The sequence below is a fragment of the Conger conger genome, chromosome 7 (assembly GCF_963514075.1).
Source record: "Conger conger chromosome 7, fConCon1.1, whole genome shotgun sequence".
NCBI classification, from domain to species: domain Eukaryota; kingdom Metazoa; phylum Chordata; class Actinopteri; order Anguilliformes; family Congridae; genus Conger; species Conger conger.
The window spans coordinates 54,177,309-54,190,302 of record NC_083766.1 but is presented as its reverse complement, the minus strand read 5'-3'; the positions used below and the strand labels follow the sequence as shown (position 1 = coordinate 54,190,302).

The window sequence follows — 12,994 nt, the reverse complement described above, 5'->3', positions numbered from 1 at the left end:
TAGGCACACGCACACACACGTGCGCACACAACCACGCACACACATTACATTACATTACATTACATTACATACATTACATTACATTACAATGTAATGTAATGTAATGTAATGATAGGCACACGCACACACACGTGCGCACACAACCACACACACACAATAGCAGCATGTCTCAGTCTTTGTACCTGTACCTATGACAATCAATACTCAACAAAAATTACATGACTCAATTACATGCAATTACATTTGTCCTTTGATGCGGAAATAAATGATAAGTGAAAATTTTAGAGTTTGGATTTTTGTTGATAACTGCTTTTGTGAAGAACATAATTTTCCACTTGGGTTAGTTATACGTCAGAGTTAAGTTAAATGAATCCAGGAGGTTTTCATGACAGGGACTCTAGAGTGTGTTAATGGAGTCCAAACCTGTGACTCCAGACGTTGAGTGAGATAACCATCTCTGTGCCTCGATGTTACAGAGTCTCCACAGAGCTGCGTTACAGGAAGCAACCCTGGGGTCTGGTCAAAGGCTTCATAGAGAGAAACTTCTGGAGCGGACTGGATGAGTACTTCAGGCATCTAGGTGAGACTTTTAACCTGGACAAGTTCGCCTGCCAAGGAACTTCAGACTGCTTGACTAAATGCTGTGTTGATTCCTCTGCATTATATTATGAAACAGACCTGCAGGTGGCGTTCTATCCCCTAGGTTCCTCCCCATGTGGACACATAGCCACAGCTGAATACACATGATATGAAATAGCATATTTTTCTTTCGGACACATGGGCACTTAGTATCAATGTACTTTGATTAATGGTTTCACAAATAATAAATAACTATTCTATTTACATTCAATGAGTGAAGCGTCTGTTTTTATGATTCGTTGCAGAGGAGTGCCCCTTCTGTGTTTGTCCGGATGCATGCTGCCAATGTGGCATCCCCTGTTAGAAATTCATCATCTGATGTCTCTGTTTGAGTTGGCAGGCACAGTCGATTCCCTGAAAACCACTAGCGATCAACCAGCAACAGACAATATGTTGTTGTTTACTTATTTAGAATTTCCCTCTGACAGATGAACTGGAGTTATGTTATGTTATGAGCAATTCCGGATAAGAATCATAAATTCTGTTCACGGATTTCTAAATACCATTATGTTGTGTGAGGATTTTTAAAGACAGAATGAATGTGAGATAACTGACTGGTCTGGAAGGTAACTGTTCGCTGTCTGTGCCCGCAGTGCTGGAGCTGAGTAAGGCCGAGGCGGTGTTTACAGACCCGCACCGGCAGCAGTCGCCCAAGGCCAAGGCCCTGAGGACGGCGACAGCGCGCCGCAGGAAGCGACCTCACACTCTCCTCCGAGCCCAACACCTGGACGAGGCCCTGAGTGCCGTGACCACGCCCGAGGACGAGGAGGTCATACACCGCATCAAACACGTGGCAGGTACTCACACTGTCCACTATCCACCAACCACACTATCCACTATATACTGCATCAAACACGTGGCAGGTACTCACACTGTCCACTATCCACCACACACACTATCCACTATATACTGCATCAAACACGTGGCAGGTACACACACTGTCCACTATCCACCAACCACCGCATCAAACACGTGGCAGGTACACACACTGTCCACTATCCACCAACCACCGCATCAAACACGTGGCAGGTACACACACTGTCCACTATCCACCAACCACCGCATCAAACACGTGGCAGGTACACACACTGTCCACTATCCACCAACCACACTATCCACTATATACTGCATCAAACACGTGGCAGGTACTCACACTGTCCACTATCCACCAACCACACTATCCACTATATACCGCATCAAACACGTGGCAGGTACTCACACTGTCCACTATCCACCAACCACACTATCCACTATATACCGCATCAAACACGTGGCAGGTACTCACACTGTCCACTATCCACCACAGACACTGTCCACTATATACCACATCAAACACGTGGCAGGTACTCACACTGTCCACTATCCACCAACCACCGCATCAAACACGTGGCAGGTACTCACACTGTCCACTATCCACCAACCACCGCATCAAACACGTGGCAGGTACTCAAACTGTCCACTATCCACCAACCACACTATCCACTATATACTGCATCAAACACGTGGCAGGTACACACACTGTCCACTATCCACCAACCACCGCATCAAACACGTGGCAGGTACACACACTGTCCACTATCCACCAACCACCGCATCAAACACGTGGCAGGTACACACACTGTCCACTATCCACCAACCACCGCATCAAACACGTGGCAGGTACACACACTGTCCACTATCCACCAACCACACTATCCACTATATACTGCATCAAACACGTGGCAGGTACTCACACTGTCCACTATCCACCAACCACACTATCCACTATATACCGCATCAAACACGTGGCAGGTACTCACACTGTCCACTATCCACCAACCACACTATCCACTATATACCGCATCAAACACGTGGCAGGTACTCACACTGTCCACTATCCACCACAGACACTGTCCACTATATACCACATCAAACACGTGGCAGGTACTCACACTGTCCACTATCCACCAACCACCGCATCAAACACGTGGCAGGTACTCACACTGTCCACTATCCACCAACCACCGCATCAAACACGTGGCAGGTACTCAAACTGTCCACTATCCACCAACCACACTATCCACTATATACTGCATCAAACACGTGGCAGGTACTCACACTGTCCTCTATCCACCACACACACTATCCACTATATACCGCATCAAACACGTGGCAGGTACACACACTGTCCACTATCCACCAACCACCGCATCAAACACGTGGCAGGTACTCACACTGTCCACTATCCACCACACACACTATCCACTATATACCGCATCAAACACGTGGCAGGTACACACACTGTCCACTATCCACCAACCACCGCATCAAACACGTGGCAGGTACACACACTGTCCACTATCCACCAACCACCGCATCAAACACGTGGCAGGTACTCACACTGTCCACTATCCACCACACACACTATCCACTATATACCGCATCAAACACGTGGCTGATACACACACTGTCCACTATCCACCACACACACTATCCACCGCATCAAACATGTGGCAGGTACACACACTATCCACCGCATCAAACATGTGGCAGGTACACACACTGTCCACCGCATCAAAACAATAACAAGACTTAAGATCTTTTTTTTTTTCTCCCTCTCAAGTCGAAAATGTGACTGTTTTGCTTGACAAGTGACATTTTTTTACCCCATTGTTAAATGCTGAAATGAGTGAAACTGTCTGCCTCCAGGTTCCACGCAGACAAGACACATCCCTGAGCACGTCCCCGGCGGCTTCGCCCTGTACAGCGTCTCCAAGCTCCTCCTCATCATCAGCTTTGTGTGAGTTTGGCCCCTCACGGCCATCTCCTGATTTGCACACACACAAGCACACATACAGGCAGACACAGACTCACAACCAGTGGGACATAGAAACACCAACACTCATTACTCACACACAAGGACTTTGATTCAAATATACTTGTTTGGAGGTCTCTGAGTGATAACAATTCTAATCAGTTTGACAAATTCCTCTGAATTTTTTCTACGTCCTTCCTTTTCTTCCTGTTCATTTTCAAGAGGAGATCATTAAACATGTTTAAATGCAAAAATGTTTAAAAAGAATCTGTGGAAGAGAAGCACAATATGTACCTTGTCTGTGTGTTTGGTTCTGTGTGTAACTCATTTTCTCTCTTCTTAATGGCTTCCTGCAGGATTTGTTTAAGGTATCCACCTTTCTTGACAACCATAACGGGGCAAATGAGGGCAAGGACTCACTTTTCCAACCCATTATTAAACTGCTATCAAATAGTGTGCAAAATGCAAATGCAAAATGCTTTTACTATATGTTAGGACAACCAACTCTAGTACAATGTAACTAGTGCAGCTAATGGAACTCAAGAGCTATCTCATTTGACTATGAGTATATATGAGCAAAAGAGAGCATTATTTGCATAAATCTATTTTCCACATCAAGGAACCCACTGCAACCATTCTCAGAAACCACAACGACAGTTGAGTTTCACATGTCACATAATATTGTGTTTGTAGTAACCCAGGAAAAAACCCCTGCCCTACACAAGTAGGTAGCTGCCAGGAGTCCATCACTGTGTGCGCTAACAGGAGCATGCTATCTCTCCTGTAGCCTGGTGTTGCTGGTCTTCCTCAACATAATGCTCTTCTATAAGCTGTGGATGTTGGAGTACACCACCCAGAGCCTCACCACTTGGCAGGGCCTACGACCCCACGAAAGGTAATTGATCATTTTAACTGAGTTGAATTGATAACCATGTCGTGCCGAGCCTATAATAGCTTGTCGAGGCCAGTGTATAGTCCAGTGACACACACACAGCGTCGCTGCGACCAACAATCTTCAATGGATGTTGCTCGTCGCAGGAATATTTGGTTTACACTCTGTCCGACTGGAGTGCGTTTATACTCTTTGCCAGATCAATGACTGCAGTCTACAGCGGGCGACAATAGACAGTCGAGTGACGGTTGCTGGACTATCAACTGGCCTTTAGGTCCATGAGAAAGGAAGCATTGTGATCAAACAATATAACACATGACATACAAACATAATGAACAACAGTGTCTTACTCTACATACTACAGTGCCTTTGTCACGTCATAATGCCTTACTGGGGACTGATTCTTACGTCGTATTATACCATACTACTGAGGACTAATATGTCACAACCACATATGACTGAGGAGAAATCTATCGCACTTACACTCATTTTGAAGGCACGTGCCCCCACATAATGACCAGCTTAATGTGCACTACCTGCTCCTTATTACAGTCATCATACTTACAGTAGACCTTTGCTACTCAATCTGGAGAGTAGAAGATATTGGTCATCTCATTTTAACGGTCTTGGCTGAGCATAAAAACTGTTCGCCACGGTCCTGTACGCCAAAGTCAGAGCAGATATTTACGGTGTCGTACCAAAGCATTTTTTTCATAACATTATCAAGCAGTTCATTGCACTATGAACAGTTTGGCCCGTAAAGAATGCCTGCGATTGGCACGCTCGGTGTTATGGCTAGCCGTTACCGCATTTAGCGCGTGAGTCACCTCTGGCAGTTTGGGAGCGGGAGGTCTTAGGGGCCGTGTGCTCTGTGCTCTGTCCTCTCAGCAAACTGCCGCAGACGCAGACGGAGTGGGCGCAGGTCCTGGAGTCGCAGCAGCGCTACCACGACGACGAGCTGCAGAAGTGGAGGGCCATTATCAAGTCCTCGGTCCTACTGTTAGATCAGGTGGGCTCCCGTTAGCACGAAGCTAACCCTGCGCCTCCTACTCGAGCCATAGCACGACTAGGGCTGGTGCCCTCTGATAAAGCAGCTATGTGACCCCTGTGGTATTGAATCAGATCAGGTTTTATTGTCATGTACCCTGTGTCATACACTCCGTGATCACTTTATTAGGTAGTCCTGTACAGACCAAATGTCATTTGATCTACGTGACCGTGGAATGATTGTTGGTGCCAGACAGGATGGGGGAGTATCTCAGTATCAAAGAAACTGCTGATCCCATGGGATTTTCCACACACAACAATCTCAGAGTTTACTGAGAAAAACTAAAAACATCTAGTGAGCAACAGTTCTGTGGGCAGAAACGCGTTGTTAATGAGGGAGGTCAGAGGAGAAGGGCTAGACTGGTCGAGGCTGACAGGAAAGTGAAGCAGAAGACTTAATAACTCTACAAAATAAGTCTAATAAATACCTAATAAAGTACTCGAGGAGTGTATGCGTTTTTTAATATGAATATGTATTCATTCATTAATTAGTGCGATATTGAATGGGATTTCATAGTGCTTTGGTGTCTTGTTGAAATTGTGTCTTGCATATTTAGTTACACATCACTGTCCTTAAAAAAGCTCATTGTAAACATTTCTATATAGGTTATTGTGTATAATTTGTGCATTGCATGCCATTTTCTTTGTGTGGATATAACAGTGACTTCTAACCAAGATTATTCCGGGAGCAGCCAAGCTTACTTTGCTTTCCTGTGTTTACAGATGAAAGACTCGCTATTGAACCTCCAAAAGGGCATTGGCTTGAGAGACTACAGCTCAGAAGCAGAGGAGAAAAGAAACCGCTATCACTGAAAAAAAAAAAAAAACCTCGGCCAAGAGGGGAATGGCGTGCAATATGACAATACAGGCATGGACACATGTGCAAATGAGAGATTACCCATACTGGACCAATGTGATCGAGAGGATTCTTCTGCTGCTGTCACCCGCCAGACCATCAGCAGGAAGTGCCATCATCCTAAAGAGGAAGTGGAGCACTGAGGCATTACGAGGAAGACAGCAGTACTCCCCCTCGGCGTAAATCCTATCTTGTTTTCTCTCTCTGCTCTAGAACTTCACACCGTAAGTTTTAAATGCGTACAAAAAAAAAGAAACAAGTCCGACCATCAACAACAACAAAAAAAAGAACCAAAAGCATGCGATTTTAAATCTTTTAAATGAGGATTTGTAGTTGGATTCCTGCTCACTCTGTGTCTCTGAAGAACTGCAATGACAAAAAAGACAAGGGCAGGGTTTCTGTAGTTCCCAGGGTTTTAGCACTCCCTTGACTGATCCCAGATAGACCACCCCGTGACATCAGAGCTGCAGTATCCCTTGCCCCCAGTGTTGACTGTGGGTCCAGGTTACTCATTGAGCATCAAATTGTATGCAAATGCACTGAGCTTAAGTTCTAAGACATGATTCACAGAGATATATATATATACGTAGTTATGTGTAGTTATAATTTTTCTATTGGAATTTATGCCTGACAAGGCTCTTTTTTGCCAGGTCTACATGGAGAGTCAGGGGCTGGTTTCCCTGATAGCTATGTGCCATGGTGTTGTGTTTATATAATCATGATATGTGGTTACGACTTCTTTTGTGACACGAGGTTTGTCCATAGTATTTAATGATCCCCGTTATTTGTCAGGACTGTCTGTGACAGCAACGGCTGGAAGTGTTTATCGGAAAGTGTTGACTAAACCGGGGAGGGGGAACGCGACGGACATTTTGTTTTCTTAGTTCGGATTGAGTTCGAGAAACACCGATTTTACCAGCAATAAAGTGTCTACTATTTGTCAGCTGCTGTAAACAGGGAGCTTTGCCACCTTCCCCATGAATCGCGAGAGCTACGTTTGTGTGGGTTGGCCCTTAAAAGCTTGAAGCTCCCTCCATGGTATTGTGAAGCTGGAGTAGTGTGGCGAAGCTGTCAGAATGTTTTGTGTTAGGAGTGTTCAAACTATGCATTGGTAAATAGACCCAGCAGCATCATCGTTCACTGATATTATTGCCTTGTATCATTGGACAATGAATCGGGTCTGATGATATGAAAACGTACCATGTCTATGAGATTCGTTTTTTTTTTTTTTTTTTTTTCATCCACTGACAATTTTCATTTCATCCTCTCCTTTGAGAGTGTACCTCACTAGTGTTAAAGGGCCAGGTCCTTAAGAAGTTAAATGGCACAATCTGTTTATTTATGACTGTTTTTTGCAATTTCTTTTGCCAAGTTTTGGGGTGTCATAACCCATATATTTTTGCCCTAAATATTGCAGTCTTAATCCATGTAATTGTAACTACCTTCCCTTAAGCTATCTGGCCACTATTTTTTATATTCATCAAAAAGCATGACTATTTGCAAGTTTTTAATCGGTTCTGAAGCAGAATGTACTCTTAACTTGGAGTTGCGTGTGGTCCTAAGTGTGGTCCACATGGAATTGTGAGTTAGGGACTATTTTTTGGAATATTCTTTGCTTGAAGAGGTGATGTGAATCTGTTTGATTAAGATAACACCAGAAAGAAGGGTGCTACATCAGTGTAAGAATTTCATCTGCGTCTAAACAGGGATGAAGAGAGTAATAGTTCTTTATGTGTGAAATCTGGTCACGTGAGATTTTTTTGCCAGCATTTTTATAGGTTTTGCTGAAAAGTGAAAGGGGGCATTGAGTCCTGACTAAAATTTCAGTTATAAGAGTTGGCTGTTCCTCCGGAATTTGAAGACATTCCCTGCAATGTGAGAAGCAGACTGGTAAACAGGGAGAGACATAAGGAAAGCAGGGGGAATGGGCTGTGGGATGAGGGGAATTTTACTTATTTATTTTTATTTTCTTGCAAAAAGGGATGCTGCAGCTGGACGATGTGGGGCTGTTACTCAGAGAATGTTTGATTACAAAACTGTGAATATCTCTATTTAAATTACTTTAAGTTGGAAAAGAAAATATGAAGTATAAACATAGAGATGCAGATATTTATTGATGATATATGTACAGTACAGCGTATAAAAAAAATTATTAACAGAGCCCAAGGCATGTTGAAGAATTAATGGGTAAAAGAATATGTTTCTTCAGCTACATTCTCAGACCTGTCTGTCACACCGTGTCTTTGTCAGTGCAACATGGGGAGCATTGTATGTTTGTTTGTGTTGCTTCATTTCATAGCTCCAGCATGTAGACGTAACAACCAGGCTGCCTTTTGCTCATTGGCCATATCCTGCTATATCCTGGCTACAGCTCACAGCCACACGACCAATGAACAGTCCTGCCACTGGCGTGTCCCCGGCAACAATACTGCACCACACACACTCTTCATTTCATCAAAACAACAGTGCAGTATTATGCCTAAAAGTAGCTAGCATTAATGACATAAAACTCTGAGAACAGACACCACATTCCTCATTCCACATTGTCACTTCTCGATTTAAATGCAAAGCAGAGAATACAAATACCAAATTCAACCTTTCAGTCTCTCCATAGTTATTGCTTACAACGAAGCTTGTCACTCATAATTCAGTCTCTACACTTATCACCATCTGTACCTGCATAGCATACGGTATATTACTGTATATCACTTGACTAATACTGTGGTAGTGTGCTGCTCAGTCTGAACACCATACACACCCAGAAACGGTCAGAAAGTCCTGCCCTGTGTTTCTTCCATGAACTCCAGCCAGCCGATTACACAAATTAGTTCTACCTCTTGGGTGAATGATTGTGGTAACTAGCAAATCCAGGTGATTGGAACAAAATGCTGGAGAGGATTTTATTTTCTGAACCTGGATTTTCCACATCTGTATATACCTTATGCTTGAATATTTTTACTGCCTGGTTTTTCAAAATGGCCCCCATGCCCCTCATGCCAGTATTAGGTTCAGTGTAAAAATCTCTTGAGAATGTTTAATTGGGTGCATGTGATCCCGATTGGGCTAATATAAACTCTGGTAGAGCTTTTAAAATAAGTGTTCTTGGTGAAGTAAAGTTCACCACCTCTTTGCTTAATCGGCAAAGAAACACGCACGGCACGTGTTGAAACAGCCACACAATGGCAGTATTGTGAACTCTATTAACCACCATTTGTAGAATAAACGTTACCATTCAAAGCAATTGTGCATGCAGTTACTACACAACAGTTACAATAGTGTTTCAATGGAGAGGGGGTGAATGAGAAACAGTAGTCTGTTGTTTATGCACTAGTTCTCTAAGAGACTCCAATTCCCATCATCATGCATTCAGTCATGAACAACCTCCAATTTAGTATGTCAAAACTGAATATACAGAAGGTCTCACACACAGTTCATATGCATATATTCCACATAATCTCTGCTTTCCTAGCCCCATCTCAAAGATTTTTATGTACAGTATAATAAAACTGGAGTGAGGTGAAAATGATATTGGAGTAAATAATGTTGATAATGAAGCTTAACTTACCATCAAAGCTCACAAAGGTAGCTCATCATATTGCCATAACTGAATCACCATATATAGCTTTTTGTGTGTGTCACCTATTTGCATTTTTAGCATCTCTCACAGATACATCAGAAGCATGCATGTGCTTTCCCCCCAAGGACTATGCTTCTGCATACAGTAACTACCGTCTGTTTTATTTCATTTAATACTGTTACAGGTGCTCGTTCGGTTGAAATATTTAAAAGTCGGTTCGGTTTTAAAGTCTTATACTGTCCACCCACAGTATAAGGTGGAATATATTTTATGTGAAACCCAGACTATTTTGTATTAATTTCTATATCTGTGAATGTCAAGGGAACAAAATGTGGTGTGCTGTGTTAAGCCACTCAAAGATACTGTATGTCTACTGCGCTTCTGCGGATGACTCAGGCAGTTGAGTTCTGATGGTCTTGGCCCAAAGTATTATGTTGTGTACGGTGGAACACCTGACTCTGAGACTTAGTGGCATAAGGTCTTTGCCCTTTCACTCAATCTTTTACTTCAACAGCATGAATCCAGACGTGCGTTCAAGGTGGCTAACATTAGTTAACGTTCGTCGAATTATTGTCTTTTTTTCCCTGTTCGCCATGAACGTTAGATAGCTAAAGTTAGCTAACAGTTTTTAAAGGTAGTGCATGGCGCACAGAAATTTCTGCTGATGGGGAACATGCAGAGAGAACAAAAGTTGACAAATATTTGGCTGTTACACAATGTAATATTTCTTCTTACCTTTAAAAACCACAGGTAAGCAACACATCCGCTAGCTGGCATTGTTTGACCTAAGTCGAATCCATTTGTATTAAAAAGGTGTTGATGGCAAATTAATGTTCATTGAAAATTGTTCAACAGTAACCGTTTGCTGCAAACATTGTTCGCCACTGACGTTTGCTGTCTTGAACGCACGTCAGTTCTGATTGGAAATCAAGTCACGCCAGAGCGTCAGTTCTGATTGGAAATGTTTCTGTTTATACAAATAATAATTTATGTAATCCGGCAAAGGTCAATACATGCAATCATTTCATTGACTGATTAATTTATAAAAGGTCAATCCATACTATTTGCAAACTGACATTATCAAAACATGAGCTAGTTTATGTTATACTTGAGAGGTTATTACATTTCAATAATGAGGGTAATGGTATGTATAATTTTAATCATTGACTGCTAAACCTAGCCACATTGGAACGGTATTCTAGCCTTTCCAGTTTGACATTATCAGCTAGAGACGTGAGAAATGCCTTGTTTGCTGTTCGGTTTCATGGCAAAACAGACATCAGGTAGATCTAGTCTCTGCATGCCAGTTTTAAAGGACTGAAAATGGTACTCCGTCCATTTCAACCAAAACTTGACCAATCAGGATTCTGGAAATATTGAATGACGTAACAGATGTTATGCTAATCAGAAATTCAATACAAAATGGTCATACAAAAGCTTGTCTGAATGTTGAAGAAAAGAGTAAACAATCTGAATGTTAAAGAAAATAAGTAAACTGAAAGCATTATAAAAAATAACAAATACATTTATTTTCAAGGCACATTGAGATGCTTTCCAAAGCAACTGTAAACCATGACAGTGAGTGCTCAAACCAACTGAAATTGAAACTGTATGTTGTTCAAACCAAATAAATCCCACAATAACGCAGATTATACAAAATGACAGTTATATTTGTCATTCCCATGATAAACCTCTGATTGGTGGGAAAGAGAATAGCCTGTATCTACGGTAACCCAATAAGTGTTGGCACTGCCTTTAATGAAAAGCACCTCTAGTTTCACATCTGTCCAGACTCCATATATGGAAACCAAGGGAACACGACACACCCGACCTCACACAAACACACACGCGCACACACATATAAAAGAAAGGGAAAAATGTCTTGTCAACAAAATGAATATCCCCAACAAAAAAAAAAATCTAAAATGTTCCTCAAGAGTGTTGTGGCATTATCTAACTGATGTATGTGCATAAAGAATCCTAATATATGTTTTTTAGAACAGTTTTGATCTCTATGTATGAATCTTAAATATATTTATACATATGTACTGTATGTATATGTTGTGTATATTTACAGTGTATTCAGACAAACCTGTGCTGTGCGCAGGTTTCTATCCACGAAGAGCTGTGAGACTGATAAAACACATTTATGGATCATGTGAAGTAGAGAATGGAGGTATGAATAAAATATACTGAAAAAAGAATTCAGTACTTCATGTCATTGATTCCTGTTTCTTTTCTGTGATGGGTTTATTGTGCTTCTTCTGGCCATACACAAAATAGGCAGAAACCTTGAGCGATTAATAAATACATTTATTGAGCTTGCTTCGCGCAAGGCTAATACATAGCGGTAGGAGCAAAAAAAGCTTAAGTGCACTGCTGTTAAGCGTTATGACATCACAACCTGTTTCAATGCTATATTCTCTTCCTCATACAGCATACTTCTGGCCAGAAAAGTATATGGTGTCACATAGCATATTGCAGATAAGTGAGAATGACAACGTGAAGGGTAGATTGGGGAGAAGTGAGGAACACATTTAAACCTTGAGTGAGGGGTAATATATTGAATTTGGGATTTTCTGTCATACAGTAAATCTAGAAGAGTTTAATACTGCATAGCATTGCATGTTTACTGTGCAAACTTCTGTCATCAAGAATCAAAGCCAATGCACCCTTCTCTTATCAACAGTATACTTATCCATGACCCCTTTATGACTATAGTACACTTATACATTATATTGTTTTCTTCAAGGAGCCATGCTTATGACCTTGCATGTCAATACTATGCATATACTGGGTAAAATGTTCTATTTAAATGAACTCAGAGTATCTTTTATTCTGATCGAGTACAATTCATGCTTCTCAGGGTCACATAAGCTCTGTTTGAGTTAGACTGACACTGAACATTTTAGTGTGCTCCATAATACTCTCTTCCTCAACAAGCCCAGCCTATGCGTCTCTCTCTCTCCCACACAAGCCTAGCTGCGAAGCCTAGATCAGGTGACTCACTTCTCCCAGTGCAGATAAATGCTGCATCATGTTTTGAGTGTTGAGTGTTGAGTGTCAGTACGCTAAAAAGGGAAAATTGCACAGATATAGGAAAAGATCTGAGGAAATGAAGACCCTGCCAGATGGCAATAAAAAGGGGATTCATTGCCGCTGACAGATTAGCTTCATAATCCTATATGC

The 12,994-nt window shown here is 42.0% G+C and overlaps 1 protein-coding gene across 1 annotated transcript in view; it reads left to right on the top strand.

Annotated features, from left to right (window-relative positions):
• gramd1ba (GRAM domain containing 1Ba) overlaps window positions 1–12,026 on the top strand; it is a 90,900-nt gene extending 78,874 nt beyond the window's left edge. The window contains exons 16-21 of the mRNA XM_061248405.1: window positions 477–580; window positions 1,233–1,436; window positions 3,328–3,418; window positions 4,221–4,328; window positions 5,214–5,334; window positions 6,096–12,026. Coding sequence (XP_061104389.1) covers window positions 477–580; window positions 1,233–1,436; window positions 3,328–3,418; window positions 4,221–4,328; window positions 5,214–5,334; window positions 6,096–6,185 — 718 coding nt within the window. The 3' untranslated portion in view covers window positions 6,186–12,026. The remainder of the gene's footprint in view (window positions 1–476; window positions 581–1,232; window positions 1,437–3,327; window positions 3,419–4,220; window positions 4,329–5,213; window positions 5,335–6,095) is intronic.
• The last annotated feature ends 968 nt before the right edge of the window (window positions 12,027–12,994 follow it).